Source organism: Hemibagrus wyckioides, linkage group LG17, assembly GCF_019097595.1.
Source record: "Hemibagrus wyckioides isolate EC202008001 linkage group LG17, SWU_Hwy_1.0, whole genome shotgun sequence".
Lineage (NCBI taxonomy): Eukaryota > Metazoa > Chordata > Actinopteri > Siluriformes > Bagridae > Hemibagrus > Hemibagrus wyckioides.
Genome location: NC_080726.1, coordinates 2247646 through 2270704, shown reverse-complemented (window position 1 = coordinate 2270704; position 23059 = coordinate 2247646). Strand labels below are relative to the sequence as shown.

At 40.9% G+C, this 23059-nt stretch overlaps 2 protein-coding genes across 6 annotated transcripts in view; one reads left to right on the top strand and one right to left on the bottom strand.

The window, feature by feature from the left end:
- The window catches only part of tep1 (telomerase-associated protein 1), a 44040-nt gene extending 34830 nt beyond the window's left edge, over positions 1–9210 (bottom strand). Inside the window, exons 1-5 of the mRNA XM_058414114.1 lie at positions 9071–9210; positions 3315–3807; positions 1196–1369; positions 920–1069; positions 117–281 (exon numbers count right to left, since the gene is read on the bottom strand). Of these exons, the coding sequence (XP_058270097.1) occupies positions 117–281; positions 920–1069; positions 1196–1369; positions 3315–3776 (951 nt within the window). The 5' untranslated portion in view covers positions 3777–3807; positions 9071–9210. The remainder of the gene's footprint in view (positions 1–116; positions 282–919; positions 1070–1195; positions 1370–3314; positions 3808–9070) is intronic.
- Positions 9211–16019: 6809 nt separating this feature from the next.
- znf414 (zinc finger protein 414) lies at positions 16020–22528 on the top strand. 5 transcript variants are annotated; one of them, XR_009206995.1, is made up of 8 exons: positions 16021–16154; positions 16549–16602; positions 16691–16801; positions 17074–17179; positions 17261–17697; positions 18825–18889; positions 20693–20842; positions 22114–22528. XR_009206995.1 is itself a non-coding variant. In XM_058413742.1 (7 exons), exons 2-7 carry the CDS (start codon positions 16596–16598, stop codon positions 22188–22190), a joined length of 888 nt encoding a protein of 295 aa, XP_058269725.1. In that variant the 5' UTR covers positions 16021–16154; positions 16549–16595; the 3' UTR covers positions 22191–22528. The 5 variants fall into 5 exon arrangements, 3 of the variants coding, with proteins under 3 accessions (XP_058269727.1, XP_058269725.1, XP_058269726.1); XR_009206994.1 differs by having other exon boundaries at positions 16022–16154; positions 18822–18889; XM_058413742.1 differs by lacking the exon at positions 18825–18889.
- The last annotated feature ends 531 nt before the right edge of the window (positions 22529–23059 follow it).

Below are 23059 nucleotides of genomic sequence, written 5' to 3'. Positions count from 1 at the left end.
AAAAGCACAAGAAAATAAACAGGACTAAATAGAACAGAATAAACTATCACACAGTGTACTGCCACTACACAAGGTCTACTGTATAATATAATAACATTACACACAACGTTTCATACCGTGCTGTAAAACCTTGTCACTTCCAGCCAATCAGATGGCAGCTGTACAGCAGAGCAGAAATACCTCCTCAGGTGCGGTTTAGACTCGGGCAGGTGAGCGGCGAGGGCAAGCAGGAAGTTGGCTGTGATGCGGATGTTCAGTTCCTGTCTGGTGTAAACAGCCACCTGGTGAAGTAAAAATACAAGACAGGATTTCAGTGTCCAGGGAGGATGATTCTTTCTAAGAATGACCACTGCATAATACACCAGCAAGCATTACACGCAAAAATGCTAAACATGAACACAAAGACGGCTGTTCCGTGAGCATCTGGAGAAGGCTGACTGCGCCTGTTGCTACACACTGATGTGAGTAGCAGGTAATTTCGGATTCCAAAAGTACCCAAACATGAGGAATTGTTCTACCTTCTTGACTGCATTATTCGGCTCTACTTATTTATGCGAGTCGGCCTTTTCCCACATAAAGAGTCCAAATACAATCTACCATGGACTGATGATCATTCAGAAGTAGCTACTGTCCGGACTATGCAACCCTGGCTGATTCCATTCAAGTCATCCGAGTAAGGTAAGGACCTACAATGTCCAGAGTTGTATTGTGCCATATGGATTCATGTAGTTATACAAGGTACACTAACATATACTCTATATATATAAAGTACTCCTCAATATATATAAATAAATATACGTTTAGTATTTGTAATATAGGCTGATCATTTCGACTTGGTCATTTAGCTCACAAGCAGGAAAAAGTGTGGGCACCTCCACTCACACCATCTTACACTGAAGGGAAGACACTTCAATCGTACCTTCAGCAGGAACTCAGGGTCACGGAGGGTGATGTAGGTGGCCAGGGATTTTATTGTGCTCCACACACTCGGGAAGCAATCCCAGTTCACCTGGCCTGGAGAAATGGCCTTATTTACCAGGGAGCAGCATACCAGATTCAGCAGCTTATACTAATTGTAGGAAATGCACACACACACACACACACACAGAGAGTAAAAGAAACAGTTTAAATGTCTTCTAGTCACATTCTACACGTCTGAAAGAACCAAAATGTTTAAAAAAAAAAAAAAAAACACCTTCTTTTCTTTCAGTAATTCAGCATCTTCGCTAGAGCTTGAGTCGAACTCCCCAAACCCTTCATCCACGTCCAGCGTCTTCTTCTCCTCTTCCTCAGTCAGCCTCAGATCCAGGACAGGCATCTCAGCTGGGGGCTCGTCGTCTATCTCCTTCTGTTCCTCATGATCCGAGAGCTTTAAATAAACATTAAAACAAGTTATATTTAAAACTACATGTGATATTCAACAGAGACCACGTTATCATCACTCACGCTGGTCAATTTATCATCATTAAAGGACAAATAACTGTATATTTGTATTATATCTAAGTTTTTAATTAGTCTTTAAACCTGTGATAGATACTCCATATTTTACCTTCTTTTTTCATTTATGTTTAATATCTGAAAGACTTTACCATTGAACCTCTTAATTATTAAGGTTTTCTGTTCACTAAGTGGACACGATTCATAGGACAGCAGCTCGAGATACGCTGGCGTTACTTTTACAACAAACTCCATACGGCATTACGAATACATACTCTGGAGTGCCTTACCAATGCTCCAGGAAAACTTAGGAGTTCTGGAGTATCAATGCTTCGCAGTAAGTAACTAGTCTTAATGGTGCAACTGAGCAAATAATCACTACTCCAGAATGACTTAATGATTACTGCTGCAACTGAGTAAAAACTATTGGTACTAACTGAGTGGCTCCAGAGGAACTTAGTGGAACTTTGAAGCAAAGCATTAGTACTACTGACTCCCATTATTGCTCTAGAGTGACTTGAAGGTACTCTAGAGAGACTTATTGGTACTTCTGAGTTCCTCATTGATTTGACTGAACCACTTTTCATTCCAGAAAGACTCAGAGGTACAGTGGAGCGATGTATTGTTCTACTGCCTGGCATGATACTTACGTGTACTACTGATTACTTACCAGAGCAACTTAATAGTAATCTGGAAAGACGTACTGAAGTATTATTATTCCGAAGCAACATGATACTATGGAGAGATGTATTGCTGCATCTGAGTGACTTATTGGTACTAATGAGTGACTTATCATAACTCCAGAGGTACTTAGTGGTACACTGGAGCGATGTATTGGTGACAGACATCATTACTGACTGACATCATTGTTCTAGAATGACAAAGGTACTATGGAGAGACTTATTGGTACTTATGAGTTCCTTATTGGTATGACTGGGCTACTTATCATTACTCCAGAGAGACCTGATCATCCTCTGGAGCAATGTATTGAATGATCATTACTCCAGACCAACTTAATGAATCTCTGAGATTTAATGCTACGTCTGAGCGACTTATCATAACTCCAGAGAGACTCAGAGGTACACTGGAGGGATGTACTGAAGCATTATTACTCCAGAGCAACTTAATGGTACTGTGGAGAGACTGTATCATTAAGTATCATGTACTGCTGCATCTGAGAGACTTACTGGTTCTACTGAGTGACTTATCATAACTCCAGAGATACTTAGTTGTACACTGGAGCGATGTATTGTTACTACTGACTGACGTCATTGCTCTAGAATGACTTAAAGGTATTCTGGAGTGACTTATTGGTATGATTGAGCTACTCATCATTACTCTAGAGAGACTTGATCATTCTCTGGAGCAAGGTATTGAATGACCATTTTTCAGAGCAACTAAATGATACTCTGAGACTTAAAGCTATGTCTGAGCGACTTACCATAACTCCAGAGAGACTCAGAGGTACACTGGAGCAGTGTTTTGGTACTGACTGCCATCACTGCTCTAGAGTGACTTAATAGCTAATGGAGCAACTTAACAGAACTACAGAGCAGGTTATTACTCCAGGATTTAATGATACCCTGAAGCAATGTTTTTATACTACTGAGAGACATATGAACTATTTTATTTTTACTCTGCAGAGATTTCTTAAAACTAGAATGAGCTTTCAGTTGATGTTACAGTGTGATTTCTAGTTACTTCAGAGTGATTTATTTATTCTGGGAGCAACAAGTCAGTGCTCAAGACAGACTTATAGTTGTCTCATGTTTCTCTGGATGGTTTAAATATTATCTAAAATTTCAGGATGTTTTTTTCTCCCAGACCATTCCCATCAAGAAAGATTTTTTTTAAAGCTACTTGGGAAAAAAACGCACCTCGTTCATGTCCTCACTGTATGATGAGAGTTCATCAGTGGAACATGATACATCATCTTCTATTTTCACATCTCCATGTTTCCCACTCAGACTTTGATGATCCTCTTGAGCAGTGGGTGGCGCTGTGCTTCGAATCAGTGCGCTCAGAGGCTGAGAAGAGCAGAGAGAAGACACAGGAAGAGGGCTGAACTTCAACTGAGTGTTCTCAGTGCTGACCAGAGACGAGGACAGCAGCCTGGATGACGTGGACAACAGAGAAGAGGACGAGGTTGTGGAGGACAGGCTGGAAGGGCAAAGCGCCGGACATGACGAGGTCAGGTTCGCACATAAAGGAGGCTGGAGGACGAACGATGAGGCCTGGGTCAGGAACCGGTTCTCCAGACTCTGACCAGTGCTGCAGGAGTAACGCAGAGGCTCCATGTCAGAGCTGATGTCTGACTGAAGCGGCGCGACTTCCTTCATTTCTGAAGGAGCTCGTTTCTCCTACCAGTTCCTGGAGAATAAAGAGAAAGAGCAAAGATCATGGAGTAGGTGTGTTTGATCTGGGAGGGTGTGTGCTGTCATTCCACACAAAATTGCATCAACGGCACAGTGAGGGAGAGACTAAGACCTTCGGACTTTGCTCACCTGACAGAGCAATATGCTTAAATGCAAAAGTTTGTGCCCCCACAAAGGTTTCTGGTTTAAACAATAAAGGGAAAATGTACCTTAATGTTTTAAATTTACCCCCACATACAAAACAAACCCATTTGAAAAATGAAATCTAAATTAAAATAAGGGTCTTTAAGGTTAGTTAGTAGTTAGTAACCTTTATTTAACCAGGATAAAAAACAGTGACCTGGTGAAGAAGGCAGCAGAAGTCACAGAATAAAGAAAAACAATGAAAATGAAAAAAAAAGAAACAAATAGTAATATATAATAAAATATTTCAGAAACAACTTCCGACAAAGTTATTTACCTTCTTTGTTTACTCCTAAGGGTGCACAAACTTTTGCACTCCTTGAGGCACATAGTGACAATCATCATTCTATGATGTTGCAGTTTTACTTTACCATGTTCATCTTCTTATTTTTATTATTCTTTGAGCTTTATTCTGCAACTACATATTATTTATCAGATGTTTAGTGCTTTTTTAAAAATATAAATATATACAATTTTACAATACAGTGTTCACACAGAAGGGTAAAATGTTAAAAAAGAGGTAGTAAGAAAACATTTTTTAAAGAAATAACAGAAAAAGACACAATTTAGTCAATTTAGATCAACTTTCAGATCAGCTTGTCTTAACCCTTTCCTACCAATACACTGGCAAAATGGACTTATGGAACATTTTCAATCAGGATGAACAAAAATCTAAGCTTTTCTATAACTATATATTAACCCCTAGTAGTCTAGGGAAAAACAGAACTTCTGAAACACTACAAATTCTTAAAGTCTTGAGTGTCCACTTTCATATAAGCTTTATATTAAGCTCCACTGTGGAGTGGAACATAACAAAGACACTCAATGACCAACATGGACACAACAGAAGCAGGAGGACACTCCATTTTTCAGCCTCTGGGAACAGTTAAAATGACTGAATGTAAAGATGTAGGCAATTCATTCAGTAAATTGTTCTTGCTTTATACAGCATCAGGGACTAAAATGTTTTTATCTGAAGGCAAAATTCATTCAGTAGCCCAATTAAGGGTTAAACATCTTGCTCAAGACTTCATCAATGGTTTTCTGTCAGTCCTGAGGGTTTATCCATCATCACAACAAAAGCGTAACAAATGAATTCATCATCATAGCAAACATTTATAAACAGAGACTAATCCCTGGGCGTTGGTTTTACTTTAGCATTACACAACTCCGGTCCTTCCAGTCGCAGCAAACAGTCAATCTGCACAACCTGAGCATGGGAAAGTGTTTCTTTATTTTTTTAACCTGTGTACAGTATTTGGCCAATTTTCTATTTTCCAGCGAATGTTTGGTTTTTTTTCTAATCTGACTGGAATAAAGATCACTTTGTCCAGAATCTTCATCTGAGAAATCTAATCAACTTCTACAAACAAGAAAGAAAGAAAGAAAGAAAGAAAGAAAGAAAGAAAGAAAGAAAGAAAGAAAGAAAGAAAGAAAGATCTAATCAACTTCTACAAACATAAGATATGATAAACAAAGGGAAGGTTAAGTGCATACAATCTGTCTGTAATGTCGTTATTGATTTCTTCTGGACGCTATATTGTCCAGATTGCCTTTGGTCTATACTTTAACCCCAAATAATAGAGAAACTGTTTGCATTTTTAAAAACGAGTGCAATCATTTCACTTAAGTGAGATTTATTTAGGACAAATGCCCCATCAGTCGTGTTCATGATAATGATGGTAAATGGGATTGCTTAGGATGTGTAAAGCAACAAAATCTGCTATTAAATATTCTTGAAACTCTTGATTTGACTTATAACCTGGACACCTGGACTGTAAGGACTCCTACGTTCCCATGCTGTTCATAGATTTCAGTTCACCATTCAACACAATCATCCCTCAGCAGCTGATTGAGAAGCTGAGTCTCCTGGGCCTGAACATCTCTCTCTGCAACTGGATCCTGGATTTCCTGACTGGGAGACCGGATCAGTCCGGATCGGGAACAGTATCTCCAGCACCACCACACTGAGCACTGGAGCTCCTCAGGGCTGTGTGCTCAGTCCACTGCTGTTCATTCTGCTGACTCACGACTGTGCAGCAATGCACATCTCCAACCACATCGTCAAGTTCGCCGATGACACGACCGTGGTGGGTCTCATCAGCAAGAATGACGAGTCAGCATACAGAGAGGAGGTGCAACATCTAACAGCCTGGTGTAGAGCCAACAACCTCTCCCTGAATGTCGACAAGACCAAAGAGATGGTTGTTGACTTAATGAGAGCACAGAGTGACCATTCTCCTCTGTTCATCGACGGATCCTCGGTGGAGATCATCAAGAGCACCAAATTCCTTGGTGTCCATCTGGTGGAGAACTTCACCTGGTCACTCAACACCAGCTCCATCACCAAGAAAGCTCAGCAGCGCCTCTACTTCCTGAGGAGGCTGAGGAAAGCCCATCTCCCTCCCCCCATCCTGACTGTGTTCTACAGAGGGACCATCGAGAGCGTCCTGAGCAGCTGCATCACTGCCTGGTTTGGGAACTGCAACGTCTCAGATCACAAGACCCTTCAGCGGATAGTGAGGACAGCTGAGAAGATCATCGGAGTCTCTCTCCCCTCTATCACAGACATTTACACTACACGCTACATCTGCAAAGCTAACAGCATTGTGGATGACCCCACACACCCCTCACACACACTCTTACACACCCCACACACCCCACACACCCCTCACACACACACTTACACACCCCACACACCCCTCACACACACTCTTCACCCTCCTGCCATCTGGAAAGAGGTACCGGAGCATTTGGGCCCTCACAACCAGACTGTGTAACAGTTTCTTTCCTCAAGCCATCAGGCTCCTTAACACCCGGGACCGAACTGTTCTACACTCTCTCTCATACACACACTCACTCAGGACTGAACTGTATATCAACTCTCTGTCTCTCTCACACACACACACACACACACACACACACACACACACATAATTTATATTGTTCATTACTTACTGCACTACCTCTACCTGTCATCTGCTGCTATAGTTATATTTATGTTTATTCTATTTGCACTACCTCAACCGCTGCTGTGTATTTTAGCACAATATTTTTGCACAATACTTTTTTACATCATTTCACTTTATCTATTTTATTTCACTTACATTCCAGTACACGTTCTTTTATTTCCTCTCAGCGCTAAGTGTCCTGTGTTCTTTTGTGTTGTCTTTCTTGTATTTATTGTCTTTTTTGCACTGTCTTGTCTATGCTCTGTTTGCACCTAGCTGCACACTGTGCACTTTACGTGGCTAAGACACACTCCTGTCCTAGCTCTGTGGTGGTGTTTTTTTTTTTGTTTTTGTTTTTTTTTGTGTTGAACTCTATGTTGTATGTTTCTGTAGCACCAGGTCCTGGAGAAACGTTGTTTCATTTCACTATGTACTGCGTCAGATATAAGTGGTTGAAATGACAATAAAGCTTCTTAAATTGAATTGAATTGAATTGAACACCACAGACTAAAGCCCTGACTCTAAATGATCTCAAGACTTGAGTTTAATCAACATCCAGGGAGAGCTCATGCTTCCTGACAAAACTGCTACACACACACATTCACATTATAAAGATGTTTTATAACTTCCCACACTGGTGCAGGATATACAGTGATAATCTGACTGAGAACGTCAGAGTTTTACCTGTAAATACATCAGCTCTTTTTATAAACTTTATTTCCCATCAAGTTTAAGCTATAAAACACATGTGGATGAGACAGACCTCTGTTTTTAGGCTCCAGCCTGTGATATATTATATATATATAGATATATATATACTGTATATAGTGTCGTTAATTTATGTCTGTACTTTTAAGGGTCACCAACAACCGCTAGGAAATCCCTTGTGAGTGTAAAACCTGTGGTTTTAATAACCTGAGTGTCAAATGAAGAGCAGCAGTGATGAACGTAGCATCTCTACATCATTCAGCTGAGACTGAAGAGGAGTTTGGGAGATTTGGGTATAAAAAGCAGAAATCTCTAAACAGGATTTGGGGGGGGGCAGACTTGTACTTATTCTAAATCCAGTTCATACAGCTGACCTGGGATTTGTTAACACTGCAGAAGGCTTTGTTAGTCAAATGTGGTCGGATGAGCTCAGGTACTATGTCTAAGGGAGTAGAACTACTGTATTTGGGATTTTATAGGAGCCAATTCATCTGCATCTACACTCATGTATAAGATTTATGAGATGAGTGCAAGATATATTAAATGATAAAAAAAATCATTTAAGTTAGGCTGGGTCTGTTTCTATGGCTTTTATCCTTAAACAGTCCACAATTATTCAAAAATACATTATAAGAACACTATATATTACTCAGTGTGATGGATTTTAGTGTTGAGCTTTAGAGCTTTAGTGTTGCTGAAGGCATGAAAGCTATCGAGAAAATATTTTAATTCTTTAAAAAAAAAAAAAAAAGAGTGGGGCTTTACAGACAGAAAAAGACACACTTAGGGAAAAAATATAAATGTTTGGAAGAACTGTAGAAGCCAAATAAAAGATCTATAACAACTAAAGCCAAACAAACTCCGCTCAAAAATACTGAACATGGACCAAAAAGAAGAGGAAGAAAAGAAAAAAGGAAGCAGATTCATGCTCAAAAACAGCACAGAGGATCCTGATCATGGAAAATGTGTATTAAATAAATTCTGACACAAAATCCAAAATTCCTGGGGGAAGTTCTGGGGTTAAGTCCATACTCCAGGAAATATAATCAATGTAAGATGCAGTGGGACAGTGAAAAATAAAATAAGAATAAAACAAGGCAAAGATCCAAAGTGAGACTTTTAAATGTTCAACAGCTCTAAGAGGAATGGCTTTCCATAACTTCAGCCCCTTTAATTTCTGCTTGATGACGTCACAGACTTGGACGACATACCGGAAGCAAGGCATTTAAAATTATACCTAGAATAAACAAATTCTCTTTACAGTTCATGTTCAAATAATACTAACCTTAACTAACTAACTAGTCATCTGCACTAACTGGTTTTAAACACCAGCTGCACTTGCATAACATTCGGCTCTAAAACCAATAATAAACAAATAATAAATGAGTAGAAGACCGGGTAAAGTATAAAACTTACAGTTTCTGGAGGTTACAGTGAACCAGACAGCAGTATAAAGAAACGTCCTAGTTACGTGTTAAAGTCTTGGGTTTCAAGTAACTTATGGTTCACTACAGATATCGCTCCATATTTCCTGACCGTAAGCAAATAGAGCAAGTCTGTTACCGTAATATACCATATATAAGAGCATATGAATTACAACTACATGGGATTTGTTATATACACTATATTGCCAAAAGTATTCGCTCACCCATCCAAATAATCAGAATCAGGTGTTCCAATCACTTCCATGGCCACAGGTGTATAAAATCAAGCACCTAGGCATGCAGACTGTTTTTACAAACATTTGTGAAAGAATGGGTCGCTCTCAGGAGCTCAGTGAATTCCAGCGTGGAACTGTGATAGGATGCCACCTGTGCAACAAATCCAGTCGTGAAATTTCCTCGCTCCTAAATAATCCACAGTCAACTGTCAGCTGTATTATAAGAACGTGGAAGTGTTTGGGAACGACAGCAACTCGGCCACGTAAACTGACGGAGCGGGGTCAGCGGATGCTGAGGCGCATAGTGCGAAGAGGTCGCCAACTTTCTGCAGAGTCAATCGCTACAGACCTCCAAAATTCATGTGGCCTTCAGATTAGCTCCAGAACAGTGCGCAGAGAGCTTCATGGAATGGGTTTCCATGGCCGAGCAGCTGCATCCAAGCCATACATCACCAAGTGCAATGCAAAGCGTCGGATGCAGTGGTGTAAAGCACGCCGCCACTGGACTCTAGAGCAGTGGAGACGCGTTCTCTGGAGTGACGAATCGCGCTTCTCCATCTGGCAATCTGATGGACGAGTCTGGGTTTGGCGGTTGCCAGGAGAACGGTACTTGTCTGACTGCATTGTGCCAAGTGTAAAGTTTGGTGGAGGGGGGATTATGGTGTGGAGTTGTTTTTCAGGAGCTGGGCTTGGCCCCTTAGTTCCAGTGAAAGGAACTCTGAATGCTTCAGCATACCAAGACATTTTGGACAATTCCATGCTCCCAACTTTGTGGGAACAGTTTGGAGCTGGCCCCTTCCTCTTCCAACATGACTGTGCACCAGTGCACAAAGCAAGGTCCATAAAGACATGGATGACAGAGTCTGGTGTGGATGAACTTGACTGGCCTGCACAGAGTCCTGACCTCAACCCGATAGAACACCTTTGGGATGAATTAGAGCGGAGACTGAGAGCCAGACCTTCTTGTCCAACATCAGTGTGTGACCTCACGAATGCGCTTCTGGAAGAATGGTCAAAAATTCCCATAAACACACTCCTAAACCTTGTGGACAGCCTTCCCAGAAGAGTTGAAGCTGTTATAGCTGCAAAGGGTGGACCGACGTCATATTGAACCCTATGGATTAGGAATGGGATGTCACTTAAGTTCATATGCGAGTCAAGGCAGATGAGCGAATACTTTTGGCAATATAGTGTATAATAAACTATATCAAATAATACTGTACAAGAAAATATGAATTTTTTATTAATTTTTTTTTATATATAGTAAAAATTACTGAAATAATAATAATAATAATAATAATAATAATAATAATAATATTGAAGGACAGACAGCTGCCCAAACAATTCTGAAGAAGGGTCCAGGAATTAATTATAGTGATCTGTAGTTAAATGACAGAGGTAGGAAAAGTTTATCATAATCCACTTGGTGTACTCTTGGAAAGATGATGGATGGATGGATGGATGGATGGATAGATAGATAGATAGATAGATAGATAGATAGATAGATAGATAGATAGATAGATAGATAGATAGATAGATAGATAGATAGATAGATAGATAGATAGATAGATAGATAGATAGATAGATGGGTTGGGGGTCAGGTGGTTGGATGGATGGATGGTTGGCTGGATAGACGGACAGTTGGATGGATGGATGGATGGGACAGATGGATGGACAGACGGATGGGCGGGTGGATGGACAGACGGATGGGCGGGTGGATGGACAGACGGATGGGCGGGTGGACGGACAGACAGTTGGGTGGGTGGGTGGATGGACAGACGTACAGGAAGGCAGACAGACAGACAGACAGACAGATAGATAGATAGATAGATAGATAGATAGATAGATAGATAGATAGATAAAGGATGCCACTGGGTTGAAAAGAGACAGATAAACTTTATTGTGCTGATACAGTAATGATTTATCCATGTACAATACAGGATATTAAAATTAGAAGACACAGAGTGCAGATTAATGTAAAGAGGCATTTAATGTAAAGATCATTTGAAAATCTAAAGCATCGAAAAGCATTTTCACCACAAAAGACGACGCGTGAAAAAAACCCAAAAACAAATCTACCTAAATGACTTTATATACACAGTACATACGGTACACACTGGCCAATCCGGTCACTTTTATAAGTTTACTTCCGCCTTTCATGACGTCGACCCGAGCGCGTTTTCCCCCTCTATTGGTCGGATCTGTTCGCTGCGTGTGACGTAAGCGCGTGGCCATTTTTGTTTTCGGCGTGGTGCACGTATCTGGACTTACCGTCGGTCACGGCTTGTGATGCAGTAACAAGGCAGGAAAGTGGGATTAGTAAGAGCAGTTATATCTCATAAAAATTTTTAATATGATGCATGCCATCTGGTTTGCTTTGTTTGCTTTACTTTGGGAGTTTAGCATTTAGCCAACTAATATTTCTTTCAGCAGATAAAATACTGAATAATGCGCGTTATTTTAAAGTTATAAAACTCTTGTATGCATTTCTAAAGACTGTCTGTGAGCTATAGGTGTCCATCATTTTTGTACTATTAAATGGTTAAAAATGTCTGAGAAACAATCCTACATCAAGATTAAATTCATCACCTAAACCTATAGAAATTTACCACGATTATTAATACACAGCTGATGATCTTGTCTAGGCTGCTGTTTATCCTGATTGTCTTATAACTGTAATTGGACCTACAATCATCCAGACTCTCTGAAGAACCACCTGAAGGATCATCATAAGACCCCTGCCTGGTATGTAGGAAATATTGAGTGTATACTGAGTGTTAAAAATGGGAAATAAATGCATCTGATGATGATGATGGTGGTGCAGCAGGATCCAACCCTTTGCTTCATCTAAAGACGGCGATGCGGCGGCGCTTTGGTCCGTCCAGCTTTCAAAAATATCGGGATGCATGCCAGCATAATCTGTCTCGCTAGATTGATTGATTCATTGATTAAAAGGTTAAGCGTTCTGAACATCTTCTTTGTTTCAGTCTTGGGTTTCGCCTGTGACGACTGCGTCTGTTGTCAAAAAGGATAAACCAACATGAAGACCAGAGAGCTGACTATGGAAGAAAAGGAAGACATTCTGAAGCTGAAAAAAGAAGGAAAAACCATCAGAGCCATTTCACAGGAGTTGAGTATTGCCAATACAACAGTCTGGAACGTCCTGAAAAAATATGAAACCACTGGCCTTCTAACGACCAAACACCGAACGGGTCGGCCGAGGAAAACGTCAGTGGTTGATGACCGAAACATTGTCAGAGCTGTGAAGAAAAACCCCCAAACAACAGTCAGTAGCATCACCAACAACCTCCTGATGGCAGGGGTCAACATATCACAATCCACCGTTCGGAGAAGACTCCGGGAGCAGAAATATCGATTCCATTACGTAAGCTGCAGTCCACTCGCCAGCGGTAAGAAACAGAAGGACGGACTAAAAGTGGCAGATGATGCAGAGATTAGAGATGAGGATTTAAAAGTAGAGCAGTTTGAATTGTGGCAGCAGACAGAATGCGTCTATAACGTCTCATCAGACTTGATTAACGACAGGACAGAAAGAGACACCACGTGGAAAGACTCGGAGGAGGAATCGCAGCTTCCGAGTGTGTAGCTATCTAACGTGCAGGCCAACTCTGTGTACATCCACTTTGTCTACTGTTATGACTACATAAAACTGTGTTCATGCTTTCCTTCGTTCTAGTCTGGCAAGAACTTGTTAGCTATCTTCGCCGTTTAATCCGATATGTTCACCGCACAGGCTGTTATAGTATTCTACTGTGTGACCCAGGTCTGCTGGAACTAAACAGATTTGTTCATAAAATTAGAAATACGTTAGCCAGTTTGGTGCATAAAGTTTAGTTTGTGGAAGTTATAATGAACATTAAAAGCAACATGTTAAACACTGTGACATGTAAGTGTTATTCTTCCACTCCATATTTCCTGATAGTTCATATACATGGCACTCTCTACTGTAATGTACAGTATAAAAGGGTATTAATACTACTATTAATAAGAAGTATAATATTGCCACTCAAAAAAGTGACGGCAGATTGGACTACATGTTACTCAGTGATTTATGTAGCATATTTATCACAGACACACACCTTATAAAATGTCCTTTTTTTTTTTTTTTTAGCAGGAATGAGTCCTAAAACACCAAAATGAGTTTTGAGTTTTTTTCTGAGCAGTGCCAGGTGAGGTGAATAAGACTGATCTCCTCCTCATCATGGCACGTGTTAGTGTTCCCGGTCTGCAGTGGTCAGTATCTATCAAAAGTGGTCCACAGAAGGATCAGTGGGGAACCGGCGACAGGGTCATTGGCGGACGAGGCACGTGGGGAGCGAAGGCTGGCCTGTGTGATCCGATCCAACAGACGAGCTACTGTTGCTCAAATCGCTGAAGATGATGTTAATGCTATTTCTGATAGATAGGTGCAGTAAAGCTGCAGACCAGTCAGGGTGTCCATGCTGACCCCTGTGCACTGCCAAAAGCGCAAACAATGGTCACATGAGCATCAGAACTGGACCACGGAGCAATGGAAGACGGTGGCCTGGTCTGATGAATCACGTTTTCTTTTACATCACATGGATGGCCGGGTGCGTGTGAATCTCTTACCTGGGGAACACGTGGCACCAGGATGCACTATGGGAAGAAGGCGAGCCGGTGGAGGCAGTGTCATGTTTTGGTCAATGTTCTGCTTGGAAACCTTGGGTCCTGCATCCATGTGGATGTTACTTTGACACGTACCACCTACCTAAGCATTGTTGCAGATCATGTACACCCTTTCATGGAAATGGTATTCCCTGATGGCTGTGGCCTCTTTCAGCAGGATAATACACCATGACACAAAGCAGAACTGGTTCAGGAATGGTTTGATGACCACAACAACTAGTTTGAGGTGTTGACTTGGTCTTCAAATTCCCCGGATCTTAATCCAATCCATCTGTGGGATGTGCAAGTCCGATCTTTGGAGGCCCCACCTCACAACTTACATGATTTACAGGATCTGCTGCTAACATCTTGGTGCCAGATCCCACAGCACACCTTCAGGGATCTAGTGGAGTCCATGCCTCGATGGGTCAGGGCTGTTTTGGCAGCAAAAGGGGTCCAACACAATATTAGGCAGGTGGTCATAATGTTATGCCTGATCAGTGTATTTTTGCAATACAGTTCCATCATCCTAAAGTCTTTTTTATTAAGTGTTTCTGGTTAAATGCCGGAATAAAACTCTGTTGTCAACACAAGCTCAAAATATTTTCAAACTTTATTCTAAAACATAAAATACATCAGTAATACTCCCACTCATAATTTTTTAAGCTTTTATGTGTCTCGAACACGTTGGCTGCTAAGAATCAGTTAAACTGGACTACAGAGGTTTTCACAGACATTAACCTCATCACGCCGAACAGAAAAAAAGCATCTACTCTGGCTTCATTGTGTTTATATTATTAATAACTTGCTCTTGTTAACTATTACAGCACCAACCTTCCATTCGTTCATTTATTTTTTATCCACAAAAAGATCACAGTGGATTGAAAGAGTTGACGGAAGCTTAGTATTTTTGGCAAATATAAATAATGGCTTATTGTCAAGGGAACCATTTCTGTCTCTCTCTCTGTCTGTCTCACTCTTTTTCTCTCTCCAACCCTCTCTCTTTCTCTCTCCAACCCTCCCTCTTTCTCTCTCCAACCCTCTCTCTTTCTCTCTCCAACCCTCCCTCTTTCTCTCTCCAACCCTCTCTCTTTCTCTCTCCAACCCTCCCTCTTTCTCTCTCCAACCCTCTCTCTTTCTCTCTCCAACCCTCCTTCTTTCTCTCTCTTTCTCTCTCCAACCCTCTCTTTCTCTCTCCAACCCTCCCTCTTTCTCTCTCTTTCTGTCTCTTTCTCTCTCCACCCCCCCTCTTTCTCTCTCCATCCCTCCCTCTCTCTCTCTTTCTGTCTCCATCCCCCCTCTCTCTTTCTCTCTCCAACCCTCCCTCTTTCTCTCTCCAACCCTCTCTCTTTCTCTCTCTTTCTCTCTCCAACCCTCTCTTTCTCTCTCCAACCCTCCCTCTTTCTCTCTCTTTCTGTCTCTTTCTCTCTCCACCCCCCTCTTTCTCTCTCCATCCCTCCCTCTCTCTCTCTTTCTGTCTCCATCCCCCCTCTCTCTTTCTCTCTCCAACCCTCCCTCTTTCTCTCTCCAACCCTCCCTCTTTCTCTCTCTTTCTGTCTCTTTCTCTCTCCATCCCTCCCTCTCTCTCTTTCTGTCTCCATCCCCCCTCTCTCTTTCTCTCTCCATCCCTCCCTCTCTCTCTTTCTCTCTCCATCCCTCCCTCCCTCTCTCTCTCTCTCTCTCTCTCTCTCTCTAGCCACAGTTTTACTTATTCCCAGGAACTGAATTAGCATATAACACCTTCTGATGAGCCTCTCCGACTGGTGTATTTACTATTTGACACTCAGGCCATATTAATTGTTCATTTAGTGTAATCAGGGTGAGAGTTAGATGAGAGGAAGGGGCGGGACAGAACTTTACTCCCTGACCTCACCTGAGTTCCTTTACCTGACTTAAATGAGTAACACAGTATGGTAGTCACATTTAAACACATATTAAACATAATAGCTGACTCTGCTAATAAAAAAATTAAAAAATATACAGCTTAGGTCAGGAGTCCATTCATCATTTCGGAAGCGCACTTCCCGGTTTCACATGGGGAAGCGTGCTTTTCTATTGGTCGAGTCGGCAGTCTGCGTCTGACGTAGTCTGACGTACCAGCGCAGCCATTCCTTTAGGCGTCGCAGTGCACGTACGGCCGTATCGTGCAGCGCGAGCTGGTAAACAAAAACAAACTACAAGTTGTAAACATAGGTAATGTTTTATTAACAAAAAACGCTTATATAATAATTTATTAATATTTTTACTAACTATATTAATAACAACAATAATAACTACCCGCTAGATAGCGAATTGTATGCATGGTTAGCAAGTCGCATTTGTTTATTTACTGGTTAGCTGGTTAATGTTTCTTTTAGCATGAAGTTAATTAAAAATAAACATGAAAGCTAAACTAATTAATAATAATTTTTTAAGTAATAAAGCACTTATATGCATTTATAATGATTACAGTAAATGTTTATTAGCCATGATAGGCCTCTTTCCTTCCTATTTCTTCATGGTTTTTTATTAATAATGACTTAATTGCAGCATTAAATTTTTAATTTCTACTCTAAGATAAATATTTACTAATAAAGTGTGTCTACAGGTCCAGTTCTGTGTGCTAGTTGTACATCACAGGACACCTGACTCACCATGGAGGGTATGTACCATTTAACTCCTCTGAATTCCAATCCAGTTTACAATAATTTTTCATTCCCAGTGTTCATGCTGTCACTGATCTTGTTCAGGTTGCCATTTATCCTGTTCGTTTTATAACTGTAAGCGGACCTACAATCATCCAGACGCTCTGAACAATCATCTGAAGGATCATCACAAGACACCTGCACAGTCAGTGCCAGGTATGTAGGAAATAGTTTAGTATTGTTGTCCCTATATATATGAGGGGTCGCCACAGCGAACCAACGGTCCACACAACAACTTGGCACAGGTTTTTACGCTGGATGCCCTTCCTGACGAAACCCTCCCATTTTATCCGGGCTTGGGACCAGCACTGCATCCTGTGGCTGGGGTCTTGCTTAAAAAGATCAACTTCTCCTTATAGCATAAATCTTTGATCAGAGGAATAATTATTAAGACTAATATACAGTTTATTTTTTTTCTACTCTTTCAGGCAAGTCCTTCCTGTGCTCGACGATAGGATGTGAAGGATCTTTCACCAGCATGCAGCAGCTGATGGATCACATGAGACATCACCACAAGCCGAATTATTTCTTCCTGTATGTCTTTTGTCTTTTTTTTATCTTTACGATTTAATACATCAACTCACTGATGCTGAAACCTTTAACTCTAACTTACAGATGTGAGAGCTGCAGGGCCAAGCTTCGCTCCTACCGCACCCTCCTCAAGCACCTCCAAACCTGCGCCAAGGTCGCCAAAAGCAAAGCGGCGAGAATGGAGGGAGGTCCGACGCCTGATCTGGCTTTTCCCGGCAGCGATTCCGATCCTCCTTCTTCTTTTCCGTCTGTAGATGAGTCTCAGCAGATGGAGTCTGAGCCCTCGCCGCCTCCTCAGGCTCCACAGCCGTCCTCGGCTTCTTCAGTAGAATCCGGTGCTGCTTTCGAGACAGTGAAACCCCAGAACCAGCCGGATCCTCCCTACAACCCGTTTCCCCCCAGCCTGTCTCCTGCGCCTGATCCTGAGACACAGGGCACGCCCAGAGCCGGTCCGGTCAGCATGGTGTCCCTCTCTCCACAAACTCCACCAGGATCTAATGCTGTCTGGAGAAAGAACCAAGGTAACATTTCTACAGCTAGGAGTAATGGGTTAAGACTGTGAGAGGTTGTGTTATGACTTTCAAGTCGTTTTATCACTCATCGGAGTCTCTGCGTTGATCAAAATCTTGATTGTTTAATGTATAAAAACTACATTAATTATATTTAAAATTGTATACAACATATTTCAGGGCCGGAACAATAATGTATTATTGTAGCCTTTAATTTATATCTGCCAATATCACTGTTTCATAGAACGATCCTAAAAATCATTAAGAATATTTTACATGTTTTTAGCATAATAACGTTAATTAATCTGATGCTGATACACACCATTAGACACAAGAGGGCACTAAAAGCTCAGCTCAACTCAACTTTATGCAAATAAACCCGACAACCTTGTTCCCGTGAGCCAATCAGATGAGGACAAATGAGAGCATTACATCTAATAGGACAGCCCTGTAGAATTCTGGACTCTGATTGGTCAGAAGGTGTTGATGAGTTGTCAAAAACAGTAGCCTTTTTGGAAGAAGACTCTAGTTTCAGCTCTTTGTAACAGTCAGAGATAAAGCTGGAACATTTTATTGTATTCAGAGAGGCTTGTGAGTGCTGGAAAGAGTGTTTGTCGCTGCTATAATGGGAGAGAGAACAGGAGCTAGCTTGATTTCTTAAATGTAATTATAAACAGATTATCGTTCTTTAATACATAAGGCAGAGGCAAATCGTTTATGAGGTGTAAAATAGTGTGTGAATGTGCTGTTGTAGGAAAATAATCACAGCAACTTCACTTCATCACACCACACCGCTGTTGATTGTTGACTATAACAGCACCACACTCTAATCTGGTTCTTGTGATCATAAACTAAATCCAGAGGAAGTCGTAAATATTAAGACTGATGCGCTAATACGAAGCAAGCTCTAGAAGTGGAAGAGTGATGAAACGCCTTGCTACTATTACATGCACTAGCGTTCTTCATCGTCATCATCATCATCTACAGTTTCCTAGATCCTGTTCTCCTGTGGTTCGGTTTCTCGCCTGGTCTCCTCTACACGTGTCCACCTCACACCTCTGGACTCGTTAGGGTTAAAAGTGTGTCGTTTCTGTTGAGTGAACTGTGCTTTTGTCATGTCACACTGTCGCCCCCAGCAGACTTGCCTGCGCCCATTTTGCACAGATGGAACTCTCCTCAGGCTTTGAGTAGAGAGGAAGTCCAGGTGAGGAACGGAGCAGCGTGTGTGTACACACACACACACACACACACACAGATGCACACTGAATTCTTCTGAAGATCTCATGCTGCTTCTGCGCTTCCCAGCAAATCATGTGGCTGTGTGATTACTAACAGATTATAGCGCATCACAGAGTGACGATTACCCACAATTCTGTTCTCTCCTCCTGGTTGAAGTTCCCTCTTCCCATCCCCTGGCTAGTCAGCAGCTTGAGTTCTGGGCTTGATGGACGTGTGCTGAGATGCTGACAGTGCTTTCACATCCCTGCTCTCATTTCATTTCAATTCGTCGTTGGCTGCTTTCACACTTCTGGCTTTTTTCCCCCCAAGCTCTTCATCAGCAGTTACACCAGGTTTTATCTACATGACTGTTAATAATAAATCTAATCTGAAGATAAAGTGAGGCTGGTTAGTTGGCTGGTCTGTGGTGTGTAACATGAGCCTCACAAATAGTTGCTGACTTTTCCCAAGTTATCAAACAAAAAAAAAGCCAAGTGTGAAAGTAGTAAAAATTGAGAATATGAAATGTTCCTCATATCACAGATGTACTCGATGGACCGAGACATGTTGGTGTACAAATCTAAAGTTCTATCTCATTTCATAAATGAAGATTTATTTTGCTGTTTTATAAACTGAAATGCTGTAAACATGAGCTTTGTTGCACCAGTACAAAACACGTTTCGGTCTGATTGGCTGCATTTGAGGATGAAGGTGAAATCATGCACGCTTTTTGGGGTGAACTTTTGCTCATGCATTGTTTTGGTGTTTGTACTGCAGACACAGATCAAGCCTATTACAGTCAGTCAGAATTGGAGAGGAAAAGCTATACAGCTTCTCACACACAAAATATTTCCCCTGGGTCCTAGTGCACCTTGGTAAACAGAATCCTGCGTTTATGTACTAAGAGGTTTCAGATTGCTCCTACTTTCCCCGGGGTTAACACTGAATCCTGGCTCTTCATAATTTGACGTTTCTCACTCTACATTCCTAAACCCCGCCTTAACCTTTTTCTCATTTGCCGCTTTAAATAACAACTCTTCTCACGCTTTCACTTTTATCAGTGAGGAAAAAAGTTCAGGTCTGTGCTTCTGAACCCGAGCAGGTTTTGTTGTCTTTCACAGCATTATCATCTCTTTTTTTGCTCTTTTTTCATTGCTCTAAGTTTTTCGTTTAGTCGACCAGACTTTCGTTCATTCATTGATAACCGACTTCCGCTAGTTTTTCAGTGTGGTGTATTTTCCCCTCGCTACGGCGCACTTTCATGATCTTTTCGTGATGATTTTCAGTGTTTTGATGCCTGACTCTATCTACTGATGTTCAGCAACGTCCTGGTTTTTTACCTGATGTGAGGCTGAGTCAGTTTCTGATTGGATGTCTGTTGCTAAGCAACTGGCCATAACATTCTAACAGCACCGTGATGTGGAGTTCACACTGTAAAAGTCGAGCCCAGAGTTTCATAACCCTGGGGAAAAAGCCCTAAATGACACGTGTGAAATGTTTCTTTACCCGGGGGTAACAGTGGGGTTTAGAGAGATGAGAACCCGGGGTTAGGGCAGAGTGAAAAACCTTTATATTTTATTTTAACGCTGTTATATAGTCTGTGTTTAGACTTGATCTGTGTCCTGAACTCTAGCTTTGCTGTGAATGCAAAAGTCTGACCAGATAAATGTAAAATGTCTGAAGAAAGACCGTCTGGATATTTTTGAGGCACCTCAGGTTTTTGTGTTCTTTAAAGGATTGATTGACTCTGTTGTCTCAGTCGTGTGGGCGTGTAAACCGTCTCTCACAGGTCAGTCATTTAACAGTCGGATCCTATGGGAACACACCAGGGGGCGCTACAGCTGCCTTCAGTGCGGTCACTCCACCCCCGAGCGCAAGGAGATGACGGCACACATCGAGGGCCAGCACAGGAGCCTGGGGGGCAAAACTAACGACACTGGTACCCCAGATGTTCTCATGTCTGCTAATTAATTAGTGCTGTGCAATTTTGCTGCTCGTTAAACTCTAAACTGTAACAGCGTCCTAAAGCGGGTTCAGGAATTATACTGACCTAAATATTATAGTGCTATCATGTATGAACGTTATAAGCTGTAATTTGAGGTAGCTGCTGTTCTAAGCCCCACCCCCTTTGCTTTTCATGAGGTACCTTTTAATCCCCACACCCTTATTTCTCACAAGGCACAATTTAAGCCCCACCCCTTCAGTTCTCATGAGGCACCCTTTAAGCCCATCCCCACAGTCCTTACATGGCACTGTTAAAGCCCCACCCCTTCAGTTCTCATGAAGCACCCTTTAAGCCCAATCCACCTTATTACTCACACAGCACAATTTAAACCCCGCTCCTCAGTTCTCACAAGGCACTCTTTAAGCCCCACCCCCTCAGTTCTCACAAGGCACTCTTTAAGCCCCACCCCCTCAGTTCTCACAAGGCACTCTTTAAGCCCCACCCCCTCAGTTCTCACAAGGCACTCTTTAAGCCCCACCCCCTCAGTTCTCACAAGACACCCTTTAAGCCCCACCCCTGAATTCTCACAAGACACCTTTTAATCCCCACCCCCTTCACTTCTCACAAGGCCCCCTTAAAGCCCCACCCCTCACATCGTTACATAAGTGAGCAGTTAAAACTACATAAGCTGAGGATTTTTCTTTGTATTCACAAAATGAGGATTGTGTATGTAATGTAGCTGTCAGTCTGTTGTAGTAAAAACTGAACACAGATAATTAAACTTTAAGTTTTAATTTGTAGATACTGCATTAAATGATGTAATCCTAAAGGCAGCCTATAAAAATAAAATAAAATTATTAATAAATAATAATAAATCTGCAAAAATAAATAATCACAGCGGCAGAAATAAATAATATAACAATATAAAATAGGAACATTTTAAAAATGTGTAAAAAAAAAAAAAAAAAAGAGAGAGAGAAGATAATGTAAAGATAATGTTTCAAAGGAAAATAAAGGCAAATAATAAAAACTTAATTTTAATTTTCAATACAGTTTCATTTCTATAGCAAACAAATAAAAATTATTTAAAAATAAAACTTAACACGGCATTAAAAATTCAGTAAATAATTTAGAAAATGAAAAATGTGTATGTGTGTATATATGTAATATCCCTAAAAATGAGTGATATGTTTATGAATTGTGATGTATATATCTACTTATGTTCTTTGTGTTTTTATTTTTATTTGTTTTATTGATATCTATAGATGCAGCAGTCGGTTCTCCTTTGTCCCTGGTTAAAACCTCAGCAAACTCTGACAGCTCGAGTTACACCCAGCTTTAGAGTCACATCGGAGTTAAAGGTTGGAGTCGGAAGCAGAAAACGACACGCTGCATGACCTGCATTAATATTTTAAAGTCGCAGTGTAATGATTGAATAATCAGTGTAATGATTACTAACTCAATTTCCCACATATGTCTTTTTAGATTGTAATTATGATGTGTTTATTTTTTTTTAATCTTATTATAACCTCTGTAGCTCATTTTAAGGCATAAAACAGCAGTCCATATTTGCTTCACTAGAGACGGATCTGATTTGCTTGGATGTGATTGGACACAGATAGAAGTGCTTCTCTGTTGTTTCTGTAATGTTTTCATATGAAAGTAAAATATTGAACTGGTCTGAAGTTGCATTTATTTTTTCCTTACGTGTTTCTCAGTGAAATACTTTTTGTTTTAAAGTATAAATCAACTTCCTACCACAAGTGAATTATGAAACAAGGATTCAAACCAAGCTCTGGAAAGAGAAACAGCTCTAGAGATACAAGTCAGTTTCAGGAATGTGATTCAATCCGTTGGCAGTTTTGTAATCTGTATTTTACTTGATCTATTGATTGTAAATGTTAAAGCTCTTCTAATAGTCAGACAGTCCTCCATTTTTTTAAAATTTCAATTAACTTCATAAAGCTTGTTAGTAAAGGGCAATCTTTACTAGCTTGCTAGTGAGTAAAACCTCTGACGTGATGTTTGCTAGGTTTAATCACAGTTTGATAGCCAGAAATTGTACATTTTAGCTAGCTCATTGTAGAGTCTGTTCTCTAAATTTCTGTTGACAATTAATACAATTAATATAAAGACATTATGCAGCTAGGCTGTTTTTATTAGAAATTAAATTTTTTTATTAGAAAGTAAATTCTGGTCATAAGCTAACTG